At 46.6% G+C, this 17,264-nt stretch overlaps 1 protein-coding gene across 8 annotated transcripts in view; it reads left to right on the plus strand.

Moving 5' to 3' along the window:
* The window catches only part of mctp1a (multiple C2 domains, transmembrane 1a), a 241,744-nt gene that overhangs the window by 157,039 nt on the left and 67,441 nt on the right, over positions 1-17,264 (plus strand). For 6 of the 8 annotated variants that reach the window (XM_041904553.1, XM_041904545.1, XM_041904548.1 and 3 more), the window contains exons 6-9: positions 4,636-4,674; positions 9,686-9,856; positions 11,661-11,791; positions 12,943-13,129. In XM_041904553.1, the coding sequence (XP_041760487.1) occupies positions 4,636-4,674; positions 9,686-9,856; positions 11,661-11,791; positions 12,943-13,129 (528 nt within the window). The remainder of the gene's footprint in view (positions 1-4,635; positions 4,675-9,685; positions 9,857-11,660; positions 11,792-12,942; positions 13,130-17,264) is intronic. The other 2 variants (XM_041904546.1, XM_041904551.1) reach the window with 1 other exon arrangement.

The following is a 17,264-nucleotide window of genomic DNA, read 5'->3' on the forward strand; positions in this document are numbered from 1 at the left end:
CATTTTTATATTTATCTTTCTCTCTCTCTCTCTCTCTCTCTCTCTCTCTCTCTCTCTCTCTCTCTCTCTCTCTCGCTCTCGCTCTCGCTCTCGCTCATCATCAAACTGATCATGTATATATCATATCTGAATGTGCCAGGATTTGGATAAAAGGGAAAAACGTCTGTTTCCACATCAGTATCTTAGACTGTCCTACGGGCTCAATAACGCCTTCTGATTGGACATACTGCTCATTCCGGACCAGGCCCTAATTCCCGGGGCTCCAAAGAGGATGAGACAGCGCAAGAGAGGCAAACTAGCGGTCTCCCTGACAAGACTACGATGGCGAGTAAATAAACCGCCTCTACCCGCTGTTCTATTGGTGAACGTACAATCACAAGAGAACAAACTGGACGAGCTCCGTTTAAGACTATCCTATCAACGGGACCTGAAGAACTGTAATATCCTATAATTCTCGGAGTCGTGGCTGAACAAGGACATGAATAATATACATCTAGCTGGTTTTTCTATGCATCGTCGGGTTAAGGGGAGAGGTGTTAACAACAGCTGGTGCGCGATCTCTAATGTTAAGGAAGTCTCTAGGTTTTGCTCCCCTGAGTTAGAATACCTCATGATAAGCTGCAGACCATACTATTTACCAAGAGAGTTTTCATTAAAAAAAATTGTAGATGTCTATTTACCACCAAAGAAACGATGCTCTCAACGAGCTGTATAGGGCCATAAGCAAACAAGACAATGCACATCCAGAGGCAGCGCTCCTAGTTGCCTGTGATTCTAATGCAGAGGAACTGAAATCTGTCTTACCTCATTTTTACCAGCATGTCACCTGTGCAACTAGAGGCAAAAAAACTCTAGATCACCTTTACTCCACACACAGAAATGCATGCAAAGCTCTCCTTCGCCCTCCATTTGGCAATTCTGACCATAACTCTATCCTCCTGATTCCTGCTTACCAGTAAAAACTCAAACCGTAAGTGCCAGTGACACGCTCAATACGGAAGTGGTCCAATGAAGCGGATGCTAAGCTACAGGACTGTTTCGCTAGCACAGACTGGAATATGTTCTGGGATTCATCCGATAACATTGAGGAGTTTACCACATCAGTCACCGGCTTCATTAATAAGTGCTCTGACGTCATTGTCCCCACAGTGACCGTACGTACATATCCCAACCAGAAGCCATGGATTATAGGCAACATCCACACTGAGCTAAAGGCCAGAGCTGCCACTTTCAAGGAGTGGGACACTAATCTGGACGCTTATAAGAAATCCCACTATGACCTCGACGAGCCATCAAACAGTCAAAACATCAATACAGGACTAAGATCGAATCCTACTACGCATGCTCGTGGATGTGGCAGGGCTTGCATACTGTCACGGATTTCAAAGGGAAACCCAGCCATGAGCTCCCCAGTGACGCGAACCATGCATGAGAGCACCAACTGTTCCGGACGACTGTGTGGTCTCGCTCTCCGTAGCCGATGTGAGTAAAACCTTTAAACTGGTTAACATTTACAAGGCCGTGGGGCCAGACGGATTACCAGGACACATACTCAGAGTATGCGCTGACCAGCTGGAAAGTGTCTTCACTGACATTTTCAACCTCTTCCTGACCAAGTCTGTAATACCTAAATGTTTCCAGCAGATCACCATAGTCCCTGTGTCCAAGAACGCCAAGGTAACCAGTCTAAATGACTATCGCCCTGTTGCGCTCACGTCTGTAGCCATGAGATGCTTTGAATGTCTGGTCATGGCTCACGTCAACACCATCATCCCAGACAGCCTGGATCCACTCCAATTCACATACCGCCCCAACAGATCCACAGATGACGCAATCTCTATTGCACTCCACACTGCCTACTCCCACCTGGACAAAAGGAACACATACATGAAAATGCTTTTCATTGTTCAACACCACAGTGCCCTCCAAGCTCATCACTAAACTCAGGACCCTGGGACTGAACACCTCCCTCTACAACTGGATCCTGAACTTCCTGAGGGGCTGCCCCAGGTGGTGAAGATAGGTAACAACACATCCGCCACACTGGACCCTCAACACGGGGGCCCCACAGGAGTGCGTGCTTAGTCCCCTCCTGTACTCCCTGTTCACCCACGACAGCGTGGCCGCTCACGACTCAAACACCATCATTCATTTTGCTGACGACACGACAGTGGTTGGCCTGATCACTGACGAAGATGAAACAGTCTATAGGGAGGAGGTCAGTGACCACAAAGCACTACAGAGGGTAGTGCGTACGGCCCAGTACATCACTGGGTCCAAGATCCCTGCCATATAGGACCTCTATACCAGGCAGTGTCAGAGAAAGGACCTAAAAATTGTAAAAGACTCCAGCCAACCAAGTCATAGACTGTTCTCTCTGCTACCGCACAGCAAGCGGCACCGATGCACCAAGTCTGGAACCAATAGGACCCTGAACAGCCTCTACCCCCAAGCCATAAGACTAATAAATAGTTTGTCAAATAGTTAACCAATAGCTACCCGGACTATCTGACTTGACCCTTTTTGCACTAACTCTTTCGACTCATCACACACACTGCTGCTTCTGTTTATTATCTATCCTGTTGCCTATTAACTTTATCCCTACCTGTATGTACATATCTACCTCAATTACCTCGTACACACATCGACTTGGTACTGATACCCCATGTATATAGCCAAGTTGTCGTTACTCGTTGTGTATTTATTATTTCTGTTATTATTTTTCTATTATTTCTTTTTTTCTCTCTACATTGTAGGGAAGTAAGCATTTCACTGTTAGTTTACAAAGCATGTGACAAATAAAATGTTCCTGCATTGGTTGGCCCTGTTGTCTAAAGCTGAAAACAGATGGAAGTATAGTTTCATTTTTTTCTCTTTCTTAATTAATCAATGGTATTGAACCATAGAGAGAGATAGACAACTCATCTTTGCACCTGTGCCATTATATGGTCTGTGACAGCATGGGCACCGACATTGAGTCAATCTCCATTTTGAAGTAGTCAATTTTCTTCTTCACGATTGGCTGATCCCTGACGATTGACATGACTCCAACAGGATCACCAGGAGGGATCAGCCAATGAAGTTGGAAGTCTATACCCAGTTGACTACATTAAAATGGTGGAAGCACTCAATAGCACTGCCTATGCTAATATGGCCCTTTGGCCATCATTCTCAATGTATTGAACAGTATGGAACAGCTCTGACATTTGAAGGGATACTTCAGGATTTTCTGCTTGCATGCTAGAACATACCATAGACTTCCAGCCATTGTGCTAACGCTAGTTAGCATTGGCTCGCGAAACTACCTCAAACTTCCTTCATACCGGACACAAAGACATAAACATGGTATCCACAAATTCATCTGACCATGTGGAAGTAGATTAATGCCAAAATCCTGAAGGATCCCTTTAATTCTCACTTCATTTGGCTCAGAGGAAATGTCTCCCCAGCCAATGGCATGGCTCCGTAATACATCACCGAGCCAATGATAGATAGTCTCTATGAGCTGCTGAACTGGATGCAATCCATCTTTCAACTGGTGGATATTCATTTGCAGGATAGTTGGCCTACTGGAGAAAAAATGATTTGAGCACACACGCACAACAAATAATGTGCTTTTAGAATTACTGTGTTCCATTTTCAAAGAGCGTTGGGTAATATTGCTCCTAATGATGTGCATCCTTCCCTCTGTGGACGTGCTCAATGTGTCAGAGTCATATTTATTTATTTTCAATTATTTGTTTGGTTAATTGGACCCCTGCATGTTTGATAAAGAACAAGGGGAGAGTCTTGGGGGAAATGTTTTATTCTGTTTGATCTGATGTCTTAATTTTGCTCCTTATTTGGTTCGATAGTTCAGAGAATTCACATTTGACACAACATATAAACTGTATTTAGGTTAAGCATCCTTTTGGATCTTTCAAACTGTGAAAAGGAGCACAAGGTCACAGCAACACTACGCAGTACGGATGTTGTCCTCTATCTCCACCTACTGGGCAAGATTCAATCTTGAAATCAAGGCCATGACAAACTGGAATAAAACTAGACAGACGGTTCACATTCATAGGTTCACATTTCATGAAATACTGTACTACACAGTAATCAGAAACAGTAAAATAACTTTAACATATTGATTACTAATGTCTAAGAAACTAATGCCCAGATACACAAACACAGATTATTTCGCCATCACTGGTTAATCCTGGAGTGTGTTAGCTGGTCCCAAATCACTTCCTAACCATCCATTTGGCCCTAACAACCCCTTCAATGTTTGCAGATCTGTAAGGTGGAAGCAATATGGTGGAAGGAGCTCCACTACACTGGTTACAACTACACCTACACATACCCTTGAGATCTGCAAGTATTGAAGTGTTAGAGCCAAGGATAGGGTTAGAGAGTCATGTAGGACTGTATTTGTGTGTTGTCTGCCAGTGTGTGTGTGCTAGCACACATATATATACCTGTCCCCTGTGTGCAGCACAGTATATATGGGCCGTTGTGGCAGCGCTTTTACTGTATGTGTTGCTTATTTTGGCTGCCTTATCACCCTGCCTCCTCCTGGGCTGACCTCTGCCCTCTGATCCCCTGCAGCTCTAAGCTCTCCAGCGTCCTATAACTGCTTTGTCTCATTTACAGACCATGCTTTTGAGAAGGAGCTGGAAACGATCCAATAAGGTAATACATGGCATGTAACCTCTAATACCAACTACCTACCTGCTCTACCCACCCAAACCCCTCCACTAGCCTCCCCCCTCCCCCAAAAACCCTCCACTGTCCTGGGTTCAGGTGGAGACCCAGCCCCTCTCCCTCCACCTCCTCTGTGTCCCTGTCACCTTTATCAGGTCTCACTCCATCATGTTTTATTTCCCTCAAGCTGCAATATCCAGACAGGTGGAACTGAGAGCAGTGACAAGTAGTAGGCATACTGTATGTACAGTACATGCTTGTTTGTTAGTCCAGATGGGGACTTCTGTACTTTGACTGAATTTTGTGTCTCTTTATAGTGACATTTACATTTACATTTACGTCATTTAGCAGACGCTCTTATCCAGAGCGACTTACAAATTGGTGCATTCACCCTATAGACAGTGGGATAACCACTTTACAATTATTTTTTATTTTTTTATTTTATTATTATTATTATTTTTATTATTATTATTATTATTATTATTATTTTTAGGGGGGGTAGAAGGATTACTTTATCCTATCCCAGGTATTCCTTAAAGAGGTGGGGTTTCAAATGTCTCCGGAAGGTGGTGAGTGACTCCGCTGTCCTGGCGTCGTGAGGGAGCTTGTTCCACCATTGGGGTGCCAGAGCAGCGAACAGTTTTGACTGGGCTGAGCGGGAACTATGCTTCCGCAGAGGAAGGGAGCCAGCAGGCCAGAGGTGGATGAACGCAGTGCCCTCGTTTGGGTGTAGGGACTGATCAGAGCCTGAAGGTACGGAGGTGCCGTTCCCCTCACAGCTCCATAGGCAAGCACCATGGTCTTGTAACAGATGCGAGCTTCAACTGGAAGCCAGTGGAGTGTGCGGAGGAGCGGGGTGACGTGAGAGAACTTGGGAAGGTTGAACACCAGACGGGCTGCGGCATTCTGGATGAGTTGTAGGGGTTTAATGGCACAGGCAGGGAGCCCAGCCAACAGCGAGTTGCAGTAATCCAGACGGGAGATGACAAGTGCCTGGATTAGGACCTGTGCCGCTTCCTGTGTAAGGCAGGGTCGTACTCTCCGAATGTTGTAGAGCATGAACCTGCAGGATCGGGTCACTGCCTTGATGTTAGTGGAGAACGACAGGGTGTTGTCCAGGGTCACGCCAAGGCTCTTCGCACTCTGGGAGGAGGACACAACGGAGTTGTCAACCGTGATGGCGAGATCATGGAACGGGCAGTCCTTCCCCGGGAGGAAGAGCAGCTCCGTCTTGCCAAGGTTCAGCTTGAGGTGGTGATCCATCATCCATACTGATATGTCTGCCAGACATGCAGAAATGCGATTCGCCACCTGGTTATCAGAAGGGGGAAAGGAGAAGATTAGTTGTGTATCGTCAGCGTAGCAATGATAGGAGAGGCCATGTGAGGATATGACAGAGCCAAGTTACTTGGTGTATAGCGAGAATAGGAGAGGGCCTAGAACTGAGCCCTGGGGGACACCAGTGGTGAGAGCACGTGGTGCGGAGACAGCTTCTCGCCACGCCACTTGGTAGGAGCGACCGGTCAGGTAGGACGCAATCCAAGAGTGAGCCGCGCCGGAGATGCCCAGCTCGGAGAGGGTGGAGAGGAGGATCTGATGGTTCACAGTATCAAAGGCAGCAGACAGGTCTAGAAGGACAAGAGCAGAGGAGAGAGAGTTAGCTTTAGCAGTGCGGAGAGCCTCCGTGACACAGAGAAGAGCAGTCTCAGTTGAATGACCAGTCCTGAGGAAACCATGTGAAAATGTAGCCATTGTAACATAGTAACCTCACATTTGCCCTATTGTGATTTGGGCACCAGTCTTAAAGAATCAATACTGAAACTTTAGTTGAATGTATAGACTGTGATTTCATAGTCTATGTGCTGAAATATAGATATAGATACTATATTAATTAAATGTAGTAACTAATCAGGGTTGTCAGTTATAGTTGTTCAGTTATGGAGTGTGGCTCTTGAAAACAGTTTGCCAAGACCCCACTGGAGCAAGTCCAGTGTATTGCTAGCCTGGCTGATACAACCCATGTGACCACACAGCAAGGAAGCGCGGTGACTCACTGGTCTGGAAAGGAGGACGCTTGTTAACGCAAGATTTGCTCAGTAATTATTTAGTGGAAACATTGACTGGTTCCCTCAAATGTTTGTTTTTTCCTGGGGGGTAGAGAGCTGTTTGGATTTGAAAATCCAACCGTTGTAATGGAAGGAACAACATCAAAACAGCCTTTCTAGCAGAGGAGGCTGGTGGAAGGAGCTATAGGAGGATGGGCTTATTGTAATGACCAGAATGGGATAAATGGAACGGTATCAAACACATCAAACATATGGAAACCACATGTTTGACTCTGTTCCATTAATTCCATTCCAGCCATTACATTGAGGCTGTCCTCCTATATCTCCTCCCACCAGCCTCCACAGGACTTTGAGTTTTTGTATTAGCCAGACCAGTGTATTGCAGCTGATGGGTGAGAAAATAAAGTGACTCTTTCTCCCCTGTCATCTCTATACCTCTCCCAGTGTTAAGGGGCCTATGTGGCTGAGGCAGCAGTTCGGCCTCTTTACGGAGACTGACCAGGCTCAACTTCAGGTCCAAACTAAAGCCAAGAAATGTCTGGCCCTTAATGGTCTTAGTTTAGAGATTGTAGATAGTCCTGAGAAAAAATGTATACATGCTTCTTTAATTAAAAAGGAAAAGAGGCGGTTGAGAGAAGGAGCTTGTGATGTGAGAGAGCGCCTTTTGGATGGAGGGATAGTTTTAGAGGTGTGTCTGTGTGTGTTGGAGGTTTACTTGCTGTTAAGCCAGATCTCCCAGGTCTGAGAAGAGACCCTTTTAACTCATGAGGACATCCACCCTGTGCATATCCTTTTGATTTCCCATCATGCCTAGCAGATTGACCCTTGACCTATGTTCCTCATCTTTGCTCTCTTTTATTTCCTTACTACAGAAGGAATGCTGGTCCAGGGGCCGCTTCTCCCTCTCATTGGCCCATATGTCTGTATCTGTAGCCAATAGCTATTCATGTTCTGTATCCTGTTTGTCACCTTGATTCCCTCTGCACCATAGAAGCCCTCTGGAGTTCAAAACCAGTAGGCTTATGTCTCTGTCTCATTTGAAACCAAACCCATGGATGGACTCTTGATGACAAACAACTTCCCACATTTCTCAGTGTTTCTGAAAGCAGCATTCTTGATCTGAAGGCATGTAGTCGAGTACAGTTGAGTAAAAGTTTGTTTGAGTTCATAAGGAGAGACAGAAACATAGTTTGAGCGTGTCTCTGGTTGGAGTGGTGCGGACGTCCTGCTGTAGTGCTTCCCCCAAACCAACCCTTTGAAGCTCCAAACTGGGCCATCCCGCCTGTGACTCGGGAATTATCTCCAGTGCTAACTAACTGCTGCACTTCCCCACCAAGCCCTACTTCTCCTGGGTGTCTGCCTGGCTGCCTACCTCCCTCCCTCCACAGTTATTTATACACCATCTTTAATCAAGCCAGAATAGTGCTGGACTCAATACATGCAAACAATGCAAGAACCACTGTGGCATAATTATAACACTAAAATAGTTTAAATCCGCTTCCCTTCAAGTCCATTAAAGCTAACTCATGCCTCTTTATTATCGCTCTCTGTTCTTTGTCCCATAAGTTGAAGAGTTCAATCACACACGGCTTTTGTTTTAGCCTAAATCAGTTCCTAAATTGATTGTTATTTTCAATAAGGGATTTCAACCCAACACTTACCCTCATATTTTATTTTCCCTGCTCTACTTTGGGCGTGGGGTGTTGTATCTGTTGATTCCTAATCCAAATCAGCCATGGGTTTTTACATAATGAGCGATATGTATCTACAAAACAATAACGCGGCCTCACAATTAGGCTTTTCACCGGAAGAGGAGTTAGCTAGCATAGAGCGGCACCCTTCGCCATTAGCATAACAACATAGTGTAGTAGGCTACTTGGACTTACTGTACAGTAGTGGGAGTATGGGTGGTAGTATCACACAGAGCCCAGCTCTCATTGTTTCATGTCTGGAGAATGGAAATGAATAGGCCTCGTCTCCACATCAAAGCGCCACTGCTTGTGTGCCAGGATTTGTTCAAAGTTTAATTAAATTCACTGCAAACAAAAGATATGCTAATGAGGCTCCTCCAAACGAGGCAGGGAGACAGTGATATAACTCATAGAGATGTATTTGTTTGACAAATAAGTACCGACGGCTTTATTTTTGTTTTTTTCTCCCCGCACAAGCGAGCAATAGCTGTGTGACTCCTGCCGAGGTTAAATTAGCCTGTAAGCGATTAGGAACGGTTAGAAAATGGGTTTTAAACTGAGGGGGGAGGAGCATCAATCAGAATTAATGCTGTCAATGGTACAGCTCAATGGGTTTTATTATATTCAACTGCTGTCACTCAAAGATTCATAGACCAGAGCCTGTATTCATAAAGCGTCTCAGAGTAGGAGTGCTGATCTAGAATTAGCCCCCACCCCTGTCCATAGTCTTATTCTTTATGATCTAAAAAGTTAAACTGTGAGGCACTTTATCAAAACATCCAGGTAAAAACACAGAGATGTCCATTGTTAGGTTATGATTGTGTAGCCTGGGACGTAAGCCTGTAGAGTGGACAGTAGAAGTGTCAAGGGTAGGATCTGAACCCAGATCAGGTACATTATCTATATTACAATGTACATGAGTGATCCACAGCATAATGGGTAAGCTGAACCAGAAGCTGACTCCAATGTTCTATGTTGGACTGTGTGTTTCTTCCTTTGCCTCCATCTCTTTGTATGGTCTTCATGTCTGTCATATGTATTGCTGTTTGTCTGCAGATAGAAAACTGTGATTGATTGTCACGATGCATAAGTTGGAATCTTATTGCACATTTATCTGTTTCTGTTTGCATGCTCGTGTGTGTGCATGTGCGTCTGTGTGTGTGTGTGGGTGTGTGTGTGTGGGTGTGTGTGTGGGTGTGTGTGTGGGTGTGTGTGTGTGTGGGTGTGTGAGGGTGTACGCAGCAGCTGCATTCAAGTATGCGGTTGTCAGATGTCCACAAGAAAGCTCAGCTGTGGAGAGGTATAGTGAGCATCAGTCTGATTGAGGCTCGTGACCTCCAGCCTATGGACGCCAACGGCTTCAGTGACCCCTACGTCAAATTCAGACTGGGCCATCAGAAATACAAGAGCAAGGTACCTACACCATCGCTCATGTACTGAACCTTCCAACTCATTTCCTAGCCAATTCTTAGCTACTTTAGCATTAGAGGATACACTTACAATACATTACCAAAAGTATGTGGACACCTACTCATCGAACATCTCATTCCAAAATCATGTGCATTAATATGGAGTTGGTTCCCCCTTTGCATCTACAACAGCCTCCACTCTTGTGGGAAGGCTTGCCACTAGATGCTGGAACATTGCTGCGGGGACTTGCTTCCATTCAGCCACAAGAGCATTAGTGAGGTCGGGCACTGATGTTGGGCGATTAGGCCTGGCTCGCAGTGGGCGTTCCAATTCACCCCAAAGGTGTTCAATGGGGTTGAGATCAGGGCTCTGTGCAGGCCAGTCAAGTTCTTCCACACCAATCTCGACAAACCATTTCTGTATGGACCTCGCTTTGTGCACGGGGGCATTGTCATGCTGAAACAGGAAAGGGCCTTCCCCAAACTGTTGCTACAAAGTTGGAAGCACAGAATCATCTAGAATGTCATTGTATGCTGTAGCTTTAAGATTTCCCTTCACCTGAACTAAGGGGCCTAGCCCGAACCATGAAAAACACCCCCTGACCATTATTCCTCCTCCAGCAAACTTTACAGTTGGCACTATGCATTGGGGCAGGTAGCGTTCTCCTGGCATCTGCCAAACCCAGATTTGTCCGTCTGACTGCCAGATGGTGAAGCGTAATTCATCACTCCAGAGAACGCGTTTCCACTGCTCCGGAGTCCAATGGCGGCGAGCTTTACACCACTCCAGCCGACGCTTGGCATTGCGCATGGTAATCTTAGCCATGTGTGCGGCTGCTCGGCCATGGAAACCCATTTCATGAAGCTCCTGACGAACAGTTCTTGTGCTGACGTTGCTTCCAGAGGCAGTTTGGAACTCAGTAGTGAGTGTTGCAACCCAGGACAGAGGATTTTTACGCGTTACGTGGTTCAGCACTCGGCGGTCCCGTTCTTTGAGCTTGTGTGGCCGTTGTTGCTCCTAGACGTTTCCACTTCACAATAACAGCACTTACAGTTGACCGGGGCAGCTCTAGCAGGGCAGAAATTTTACGAACTGACTTGTTGGAAAGGTGGCATCCTATGATGATGCCACGTTGAAAGTAACTGAGCTCTTCAGTAAGGCCATTCTACTGTCAATGTTTGTCTATGGAGATTGCATGGCTGTGTGCTCGATTGTATACACCTGTCAGCAACAGGTGTAGCTGAAATAGCCGAATCCACTAATTTGAAGGGGTGTCCACACACTTTTGTATATATAGTGTATGCATGTTCTTGCAGGGATCATATGTCAGTTGCTAACATTAGCATATTTTTATGATAAAATATTCACTTAGGACATCACTTGGTCTGGACTGAAAGGCATCGAATGCAACAATTATGTCTCTGTCACTAGCAAACACAGTCATGGGTGGTACTGGTACCTCTAAAATGCAATCGAAAGGCATCCTGGGAAATAAATAATCAAATAAGCCTTACAGTGTTAAAACAACACCCCAAAATAAGTTAATGTAACACCACAGCTGTTAATTCCCTAACACTGAGAAAGTGTAACAGCATCAGCTATAATAAAGTGTTAATTCAAGTTGGAATTTGCAACACCCATGGTGTTAGGGACCCAACACTCTTGGTTGTGTTAGTTTATTAACACTATTTGAGATGGTCACAGATCATTTCTAAGAAACTGTTACATTTAACAATGTGGGTGTTAAAATTCCGATTGCAAATTTGCTGCGCACAGATCCCTCTTTTTGTGTGCTCCATTCCCGCAGACGATACCCAAGACTTTGAACCCCCAGTGGAGAGAGCAGTTTGACTTCCATCTGTATGAGGAGCAGGGGGGCTTCATTGACATCACCGTCTGGGACAAAGACGCAGGCAAGAAGGACGACTTCATGGGCAGGTGGGCTTCTCACACACACAGACACACACACAAGCACACCTATACACACGCATTGAAACACACTTTCTTTTGTTCATTTCTCAACAACACCAATAGTCTCCCTCCTGTCTTTGTATGTGTATTTGATGTGCGATTCCCTCTTGGACCGAGGGTGACACTGCTTTTGAGTTCGCAGTCATCACTAAACCGTTAGCCCGACTCACGTTTCGCTACATGTGCGTATGTGTGCGTGCGCGTGTGTGCGTGAATGTGTGTTTGACAAGTCCCCACAAAGACAGGAGGCTAATAGCTAGGATTGGAGAGGAGAGGAGATTGGAGGAGCTCGTTTTGCATTTCTCCATACCTCTTCCTGGAGAGCTGGTGTCCACTGGTCCTTGCTTGTAATTGACTATTTCCCCCTCCTTAAATACCCATCTGGTTGAGTCCTGTTCCAGGCCCACTGATGTCCACGTCGCCCCTCTGTCCACAACCTATTGACGGATTCATTAACACACGCACACACATATAGAACCAGTGAGCCTGCCTGCTTCCCATTGCACCACTCACTGGAAAACGACATCTGTTTTCCCCTGTCTCAGCCTCTCTCTCTCTCTCTCTCTCTCTCTCTCTCTCTCTCTCTCTCTCTCTCTCTCTCTCTCTCTCTCTCTCTCTCTCTCTCTCTCTCTCTCTCTCTCTCTCTCTCTCTCTCTCTCTCTCTCCCGGTCTCTGCCTCTCTCGCTCTCTTGGTGTAGTGGACTGGACAAAGCAACCCTGTGCCATAACCATGCAACATATTTTCAAATGACTGGCAGGCTACAGTAAAAGCAAAGTGATTATTGGGACCTGTCGAGTGACTGAAGGAAATACATAATTTTTTGCCTTTCTTCTTTTCAACCTGTGGTCCTCTGTAGCTCAATTGGTAGAGCATGGCGCTTGTAACGCCAGGGTAGTGGGTTCAATCCCCGGGACCACCCATATGTAAAAAATGTATGCACACATGACTGTAGCGTCTGCTAAATGGCATATTATTATATTATTAGTACCTCACTATTTCTCTTCCCCACTTTCTCCTGCTTTCACCCACCTGTCTCACTATTTCTCACTCCCCCCCTCTCAATGTTAGAGTCTATATACCTGTATGTCTGTAATCAAAACGTGTGTGTGTGTTTCAGGTGTTCGATAGACCTGTCGCCGCTGAGTAAAGAGCACACTCATAAGTTGGACGTACCGCTGGAGGAGGGCGAGGGCATGCTGGTGCTGCTGGTCACACTCACGGGGGCAGCAGCAGTGTCCATCTCAGACCTGTCGGTCAATATTCTGGATGACCCACACGAGAGACACCAGATACTACAGAGATATGTGAGTTTGTGTGTGTGTGTGTGTGTGTGCGTCAATAGGTGACCTTAATGGGAGAGGCCTTAGTGACAAGCCTCAGGTTCTAGGTCTCTCCTGCTCCCTCGTGTGGAGACATCAAGCAACAACACTTTGTCACAGACTTGTGAGAACAACCATGTCAACTTGTTTTCATTGGATCACATTTCCAACCAGGTCATCATTTCGATGCACTATAAAAACAATTGTTTTGCTTTTTTTGCAACAAGATCTCACAGTTTGACACGGTTTGACTTCAGTATTTTACGTTTGTAAAAACAATAACTATCACTGGGATTGAACACGCAACCCTTGGAGCCGGGGCTTGCGGCTGACGCCCATCCTCCATCCCCATCCATAACGCCCTAGCAAGCTGCAAGCCTACTTAATGGTGATAGCGCTCACCGTTGCCCCTAGTGGCTGGTTTTGAAGGCATCCCCCGACGTCCTGGCGACCTGAACGAATGTCAAATATCTCCTTGGATCTCGAGTGACCTGGCTGGGCTTTGACCTGGTAACTACTGCTGAAAGAGGGGAGGGGACCGAAGATGAGAGGATGGGGTACAGAGAAGAGAAAGAAAACAGGGGGTTGAGAGGTTAAGAGAGAAGACGGGCTCTGGTAGGTTCTATTGAAACTGAAGCTGCTGTGAATCCCTCCTCTCTCTCCATTAGTTTGTGTTTTTATACCAGAATGTGAGTGGTTGTGAATATTATTATTTTTGAATATTTAAAGGTCTCTGTGGGGTGTGCTAGTGTGTTATTTTACTGTTTGTGTGCCTGTGTGTGCGCCTGTGTGTGCGCCTGTGTGTGTGTGTTAGCTGAAAAATGCCTGGTGTCTCTCTGAGTAGTCCAAGGCCCCCTGTGTTCCTGAGGCCCTCCACACAGCACAATACACTCCGCCTGTCCCTTTGTCTTAGCGCTGTTAACCCTTCACTGGCTGTCTCTCTCAGCCTTCAGCCCAGCACAAAGATGCACACACACACACACACACACACACACACACTGGGCACTGCAGCTCACTCATTGACAGCCCTGACAGGGGACACTCGTCACATATCAACAGTATGTTGTCTGATGGTAGTTGCTTAACGCCCTGATAATGCAGATTGAGGCCTGGAGGAGTCTCAGCATGCGTTCCAGCACTGTGCTGTGCTCCTTCATTAAGACAGGGAATGCTCATTCCTCTACCGTGCTGTGCCTGTGTGGTTTGTTTCTCTGTAGTTGCTGCATACTCTAGCAACCTACTTCATTTGTTTGTATGTGGGAGTTTGATTCTGTATCTGTGTATGTGTGTGTGTGCGTGTGTTTGTGTGTAAACTGTGCTCTAATTTAAGTTCAGAGTCCTGCTGGGTTGTGTGTTTGATCTGGGTGAGCTCCAGTGGAGAGCGCTCCACAGGCCAACCACGGACGCGTGACCTACATACCGCGCTAGCACCTCATTGGCTGGCCACGAGAGCACTCCCCACGCTGTAGTGGCGTCCCATGCTCAGAGGGGGGAGCTCTAGGACCGAGACAGGCGGCGGACGCGACTCTCTTCCTAAACACACGTAGAGCAAGGGCGGGGAGGGGAATGTGTGTGTAAGTGTGTGTGGGTGTGTAATAGGGAGCGAGAGGTAAGGGGTAAGGGGTGAGGGTTGCGCTGGAAGGGGTAGGCGTGCAAAATGAAAAGAAAAAGCTATTTCACCTCTCACAACTGCAGCCCCCCTGTTTCTGCGCTGTAAAGGAGCGACATTTTCCCCCACATCTTCTCTCTCCCTAATTTTCTCGCTCGCTCTTCGTCTCTCTGTGCAGGCTATGCTCTCTGTCTCCCACCAACGACCCCACTGGCCACCAGACTAGCAGCAAGGGGAGGATGGAGGGTTAGGGGTGATGAAGGGGGAAGGGGGGGTGAGTCAGCGGGGGGACAGTATGGTTTGGTTTGAAGAGGACTGCCGTCTATTAGCATATTCCTTTTCTCCTGACTGATGCCCTTTCAATGAGAGAATTTAATAAAGATGTACCTTATCAAGGCAGACCGATAACAGCAAGTGCTGGTACTAATGCTGTACAATACTCTCCAAAGCAGAGTAGTCTGAGTGTGTGTGTGTGTGTGAGCTCGTGTGCGTGTGCATGTGTATGTGGGTCTGTGTGAGTCTCGGTGTGTATGTGCATGTGTTCATAAATATGTGTGTGCGTGAGGAGGTGTGTGTGAATCTTTGCTCAGGCGGATGTGTTCCCTGATATCATCAGTATGGAATCAGCTGTCTAGCAGACGGCTGTACAAAGCACCCACTAGTGCTAATCACTGCAACCTCCATAACACACCACCCACCCCACACCCTCACCCCCCTTCAACCAACCAATAAACGACTTAGTGAATGAATTGGCAGTAGGGGTTACAAGTGCCATGCATTTCATCATCATAGCGCCCAGGCTTTGAAGCACATATGCTGGCTCCTTAAAAACGTATAGATGAGGAATGAACGCAATTAAATCCCTTCTCCGTCCCCGGCTTCTCACCACCGGCCCAGCCCAACATCATTAACGCAGCACTGACATATCAGATGACTTTCGGCTTTCATCTGGCTGCTAAAGGAGAGCAGAGGAGAGGAGGGAGGGGCACAGGGCTGGGCTATTGAACCTCCCCACCCTCCACCCCCACCGACCACGTTAAGTCCCTGGTTTAATAGCATGTGGGAACAGGATGTAGACGTTAGCCCGTTAGCTCTCCGAGGTCAGCGTGTATCGCAGTCGTTTCCCTTCCTTAATCTTCCGGAATTGAAGACAACTGATAAAACACACCTGAGAGTGGGCTCTGGAGACGTTGGGCTTCTCAAAGTCCCTTTTCCCATTATATATGTATCTATTATACTCTGGCCCTAGGCTTTCCTAACCATGCATCTGTTTGATGAACAGTGGAGGGACATGGGCGGGCTTGTAGGTGTTAGGTGTGGTATTTCCCCCCCTGTAATAGGTTTGGCTATTATTGTGTCTATAGTGCCTGGTACTGTCAAATGGTGTCTCTCTAGCTGTGAGTTATTCTACCATGATGAGAAACTTGGAGGGTTTACAGTAGGACGTTGTGTGTGCAGTGCTTGTGTTGGTTGCATTCAATTAACTGTCTCATCCGTGTACTGATACTCCCCATCCTCTCTCTTTCATGGAATTACATTAAGTTATTGATGATAGAGTATCTGAATTGATAGTGTATCTGTATCTTGATAGTGTATTTTTATATTGATAGTGTATCTGTATCTTGATAGTGTGTCTGTATCTTGATAGTGTGTCTCTATCTTGATAGTGTGTCTCTATCTTGATAGTGTATCTGTGCAAAAGTTACATTCTGTGTAGGTCTTTTCTTTAGCCTAAAGTATTAGTCTTGATCCACCAGTGTTCAAATATTAACGTGGTGGCCACTACTTCACCCCTCTGTCAAGCCCAGTAATGGTGCTTGTTAGTGTGTTGGTTATGTCAGCTCTATGAAGGTGAGGTGAGAAGAGGGAGTAGGGGGATTCATGCATACTAATGATGGAGGAGGACCTGGACTAATGGGTCTTAATGGGTCTGGGGGGACACACACTGACCTCTCCTCAAGTGGTGCCACTCCACTCTACTCCACTCCTGCAGCCCCTACACACCCATAACTCACCCTCAACCCACACAGAGGAGCGAGGGGGCACCTAGGAGGAGAGGAAGAGGTATAGAGAAATGCAGAGAGAGGGGAGAGAGGAGGAGGTGGAAGCTGTTAGCATTCCATTTTTATTATGACATTTCACAGTCATCCGATTTAATGTCCCCTGACCGGATTGTCCGTCCAGCAGACGGTGGGTTGAAATGTTATTTGGAGCGTTGATAAAAGGTGAGGCGCCTCCGAGATGACAGCGAGTCGTAAGGCTCAGCATGCTGACATTCATTTTCACCACAACAGAAATGGAATAAGACGTCACAGTGACAAGCTGTCAGTCAAGCCGGGGCCCCATCATATTACCATCCCCTCCTCCCCCTTACTCACCCTCGCCACATGCAACCACCCCCCCTCCGCCCCACCTCCCCATCCAATCCCTGCTGGTGTGTAGGAGTTTGATGGGGGGGGGGGGGTGGATGGGGGGTGGATCCTCTTCAGTAATGGGGCTAGGCTGAACCCA

This window comes from Coregonus clupeaformis, chromosome 18 (genome assembly GCF_020615455.1).
Source record: "Coregonus clupeaformis isolate EN_2021a chromosome 18, ASM2061545v1, whole genome shotgun sequence".
Lineage (NCBI taxonomy): Eukaryota > Metazoa > Chordata > Actinopteri > Salmoniformes > Salmonidae > Coregonus > Coregonus clupeaformis.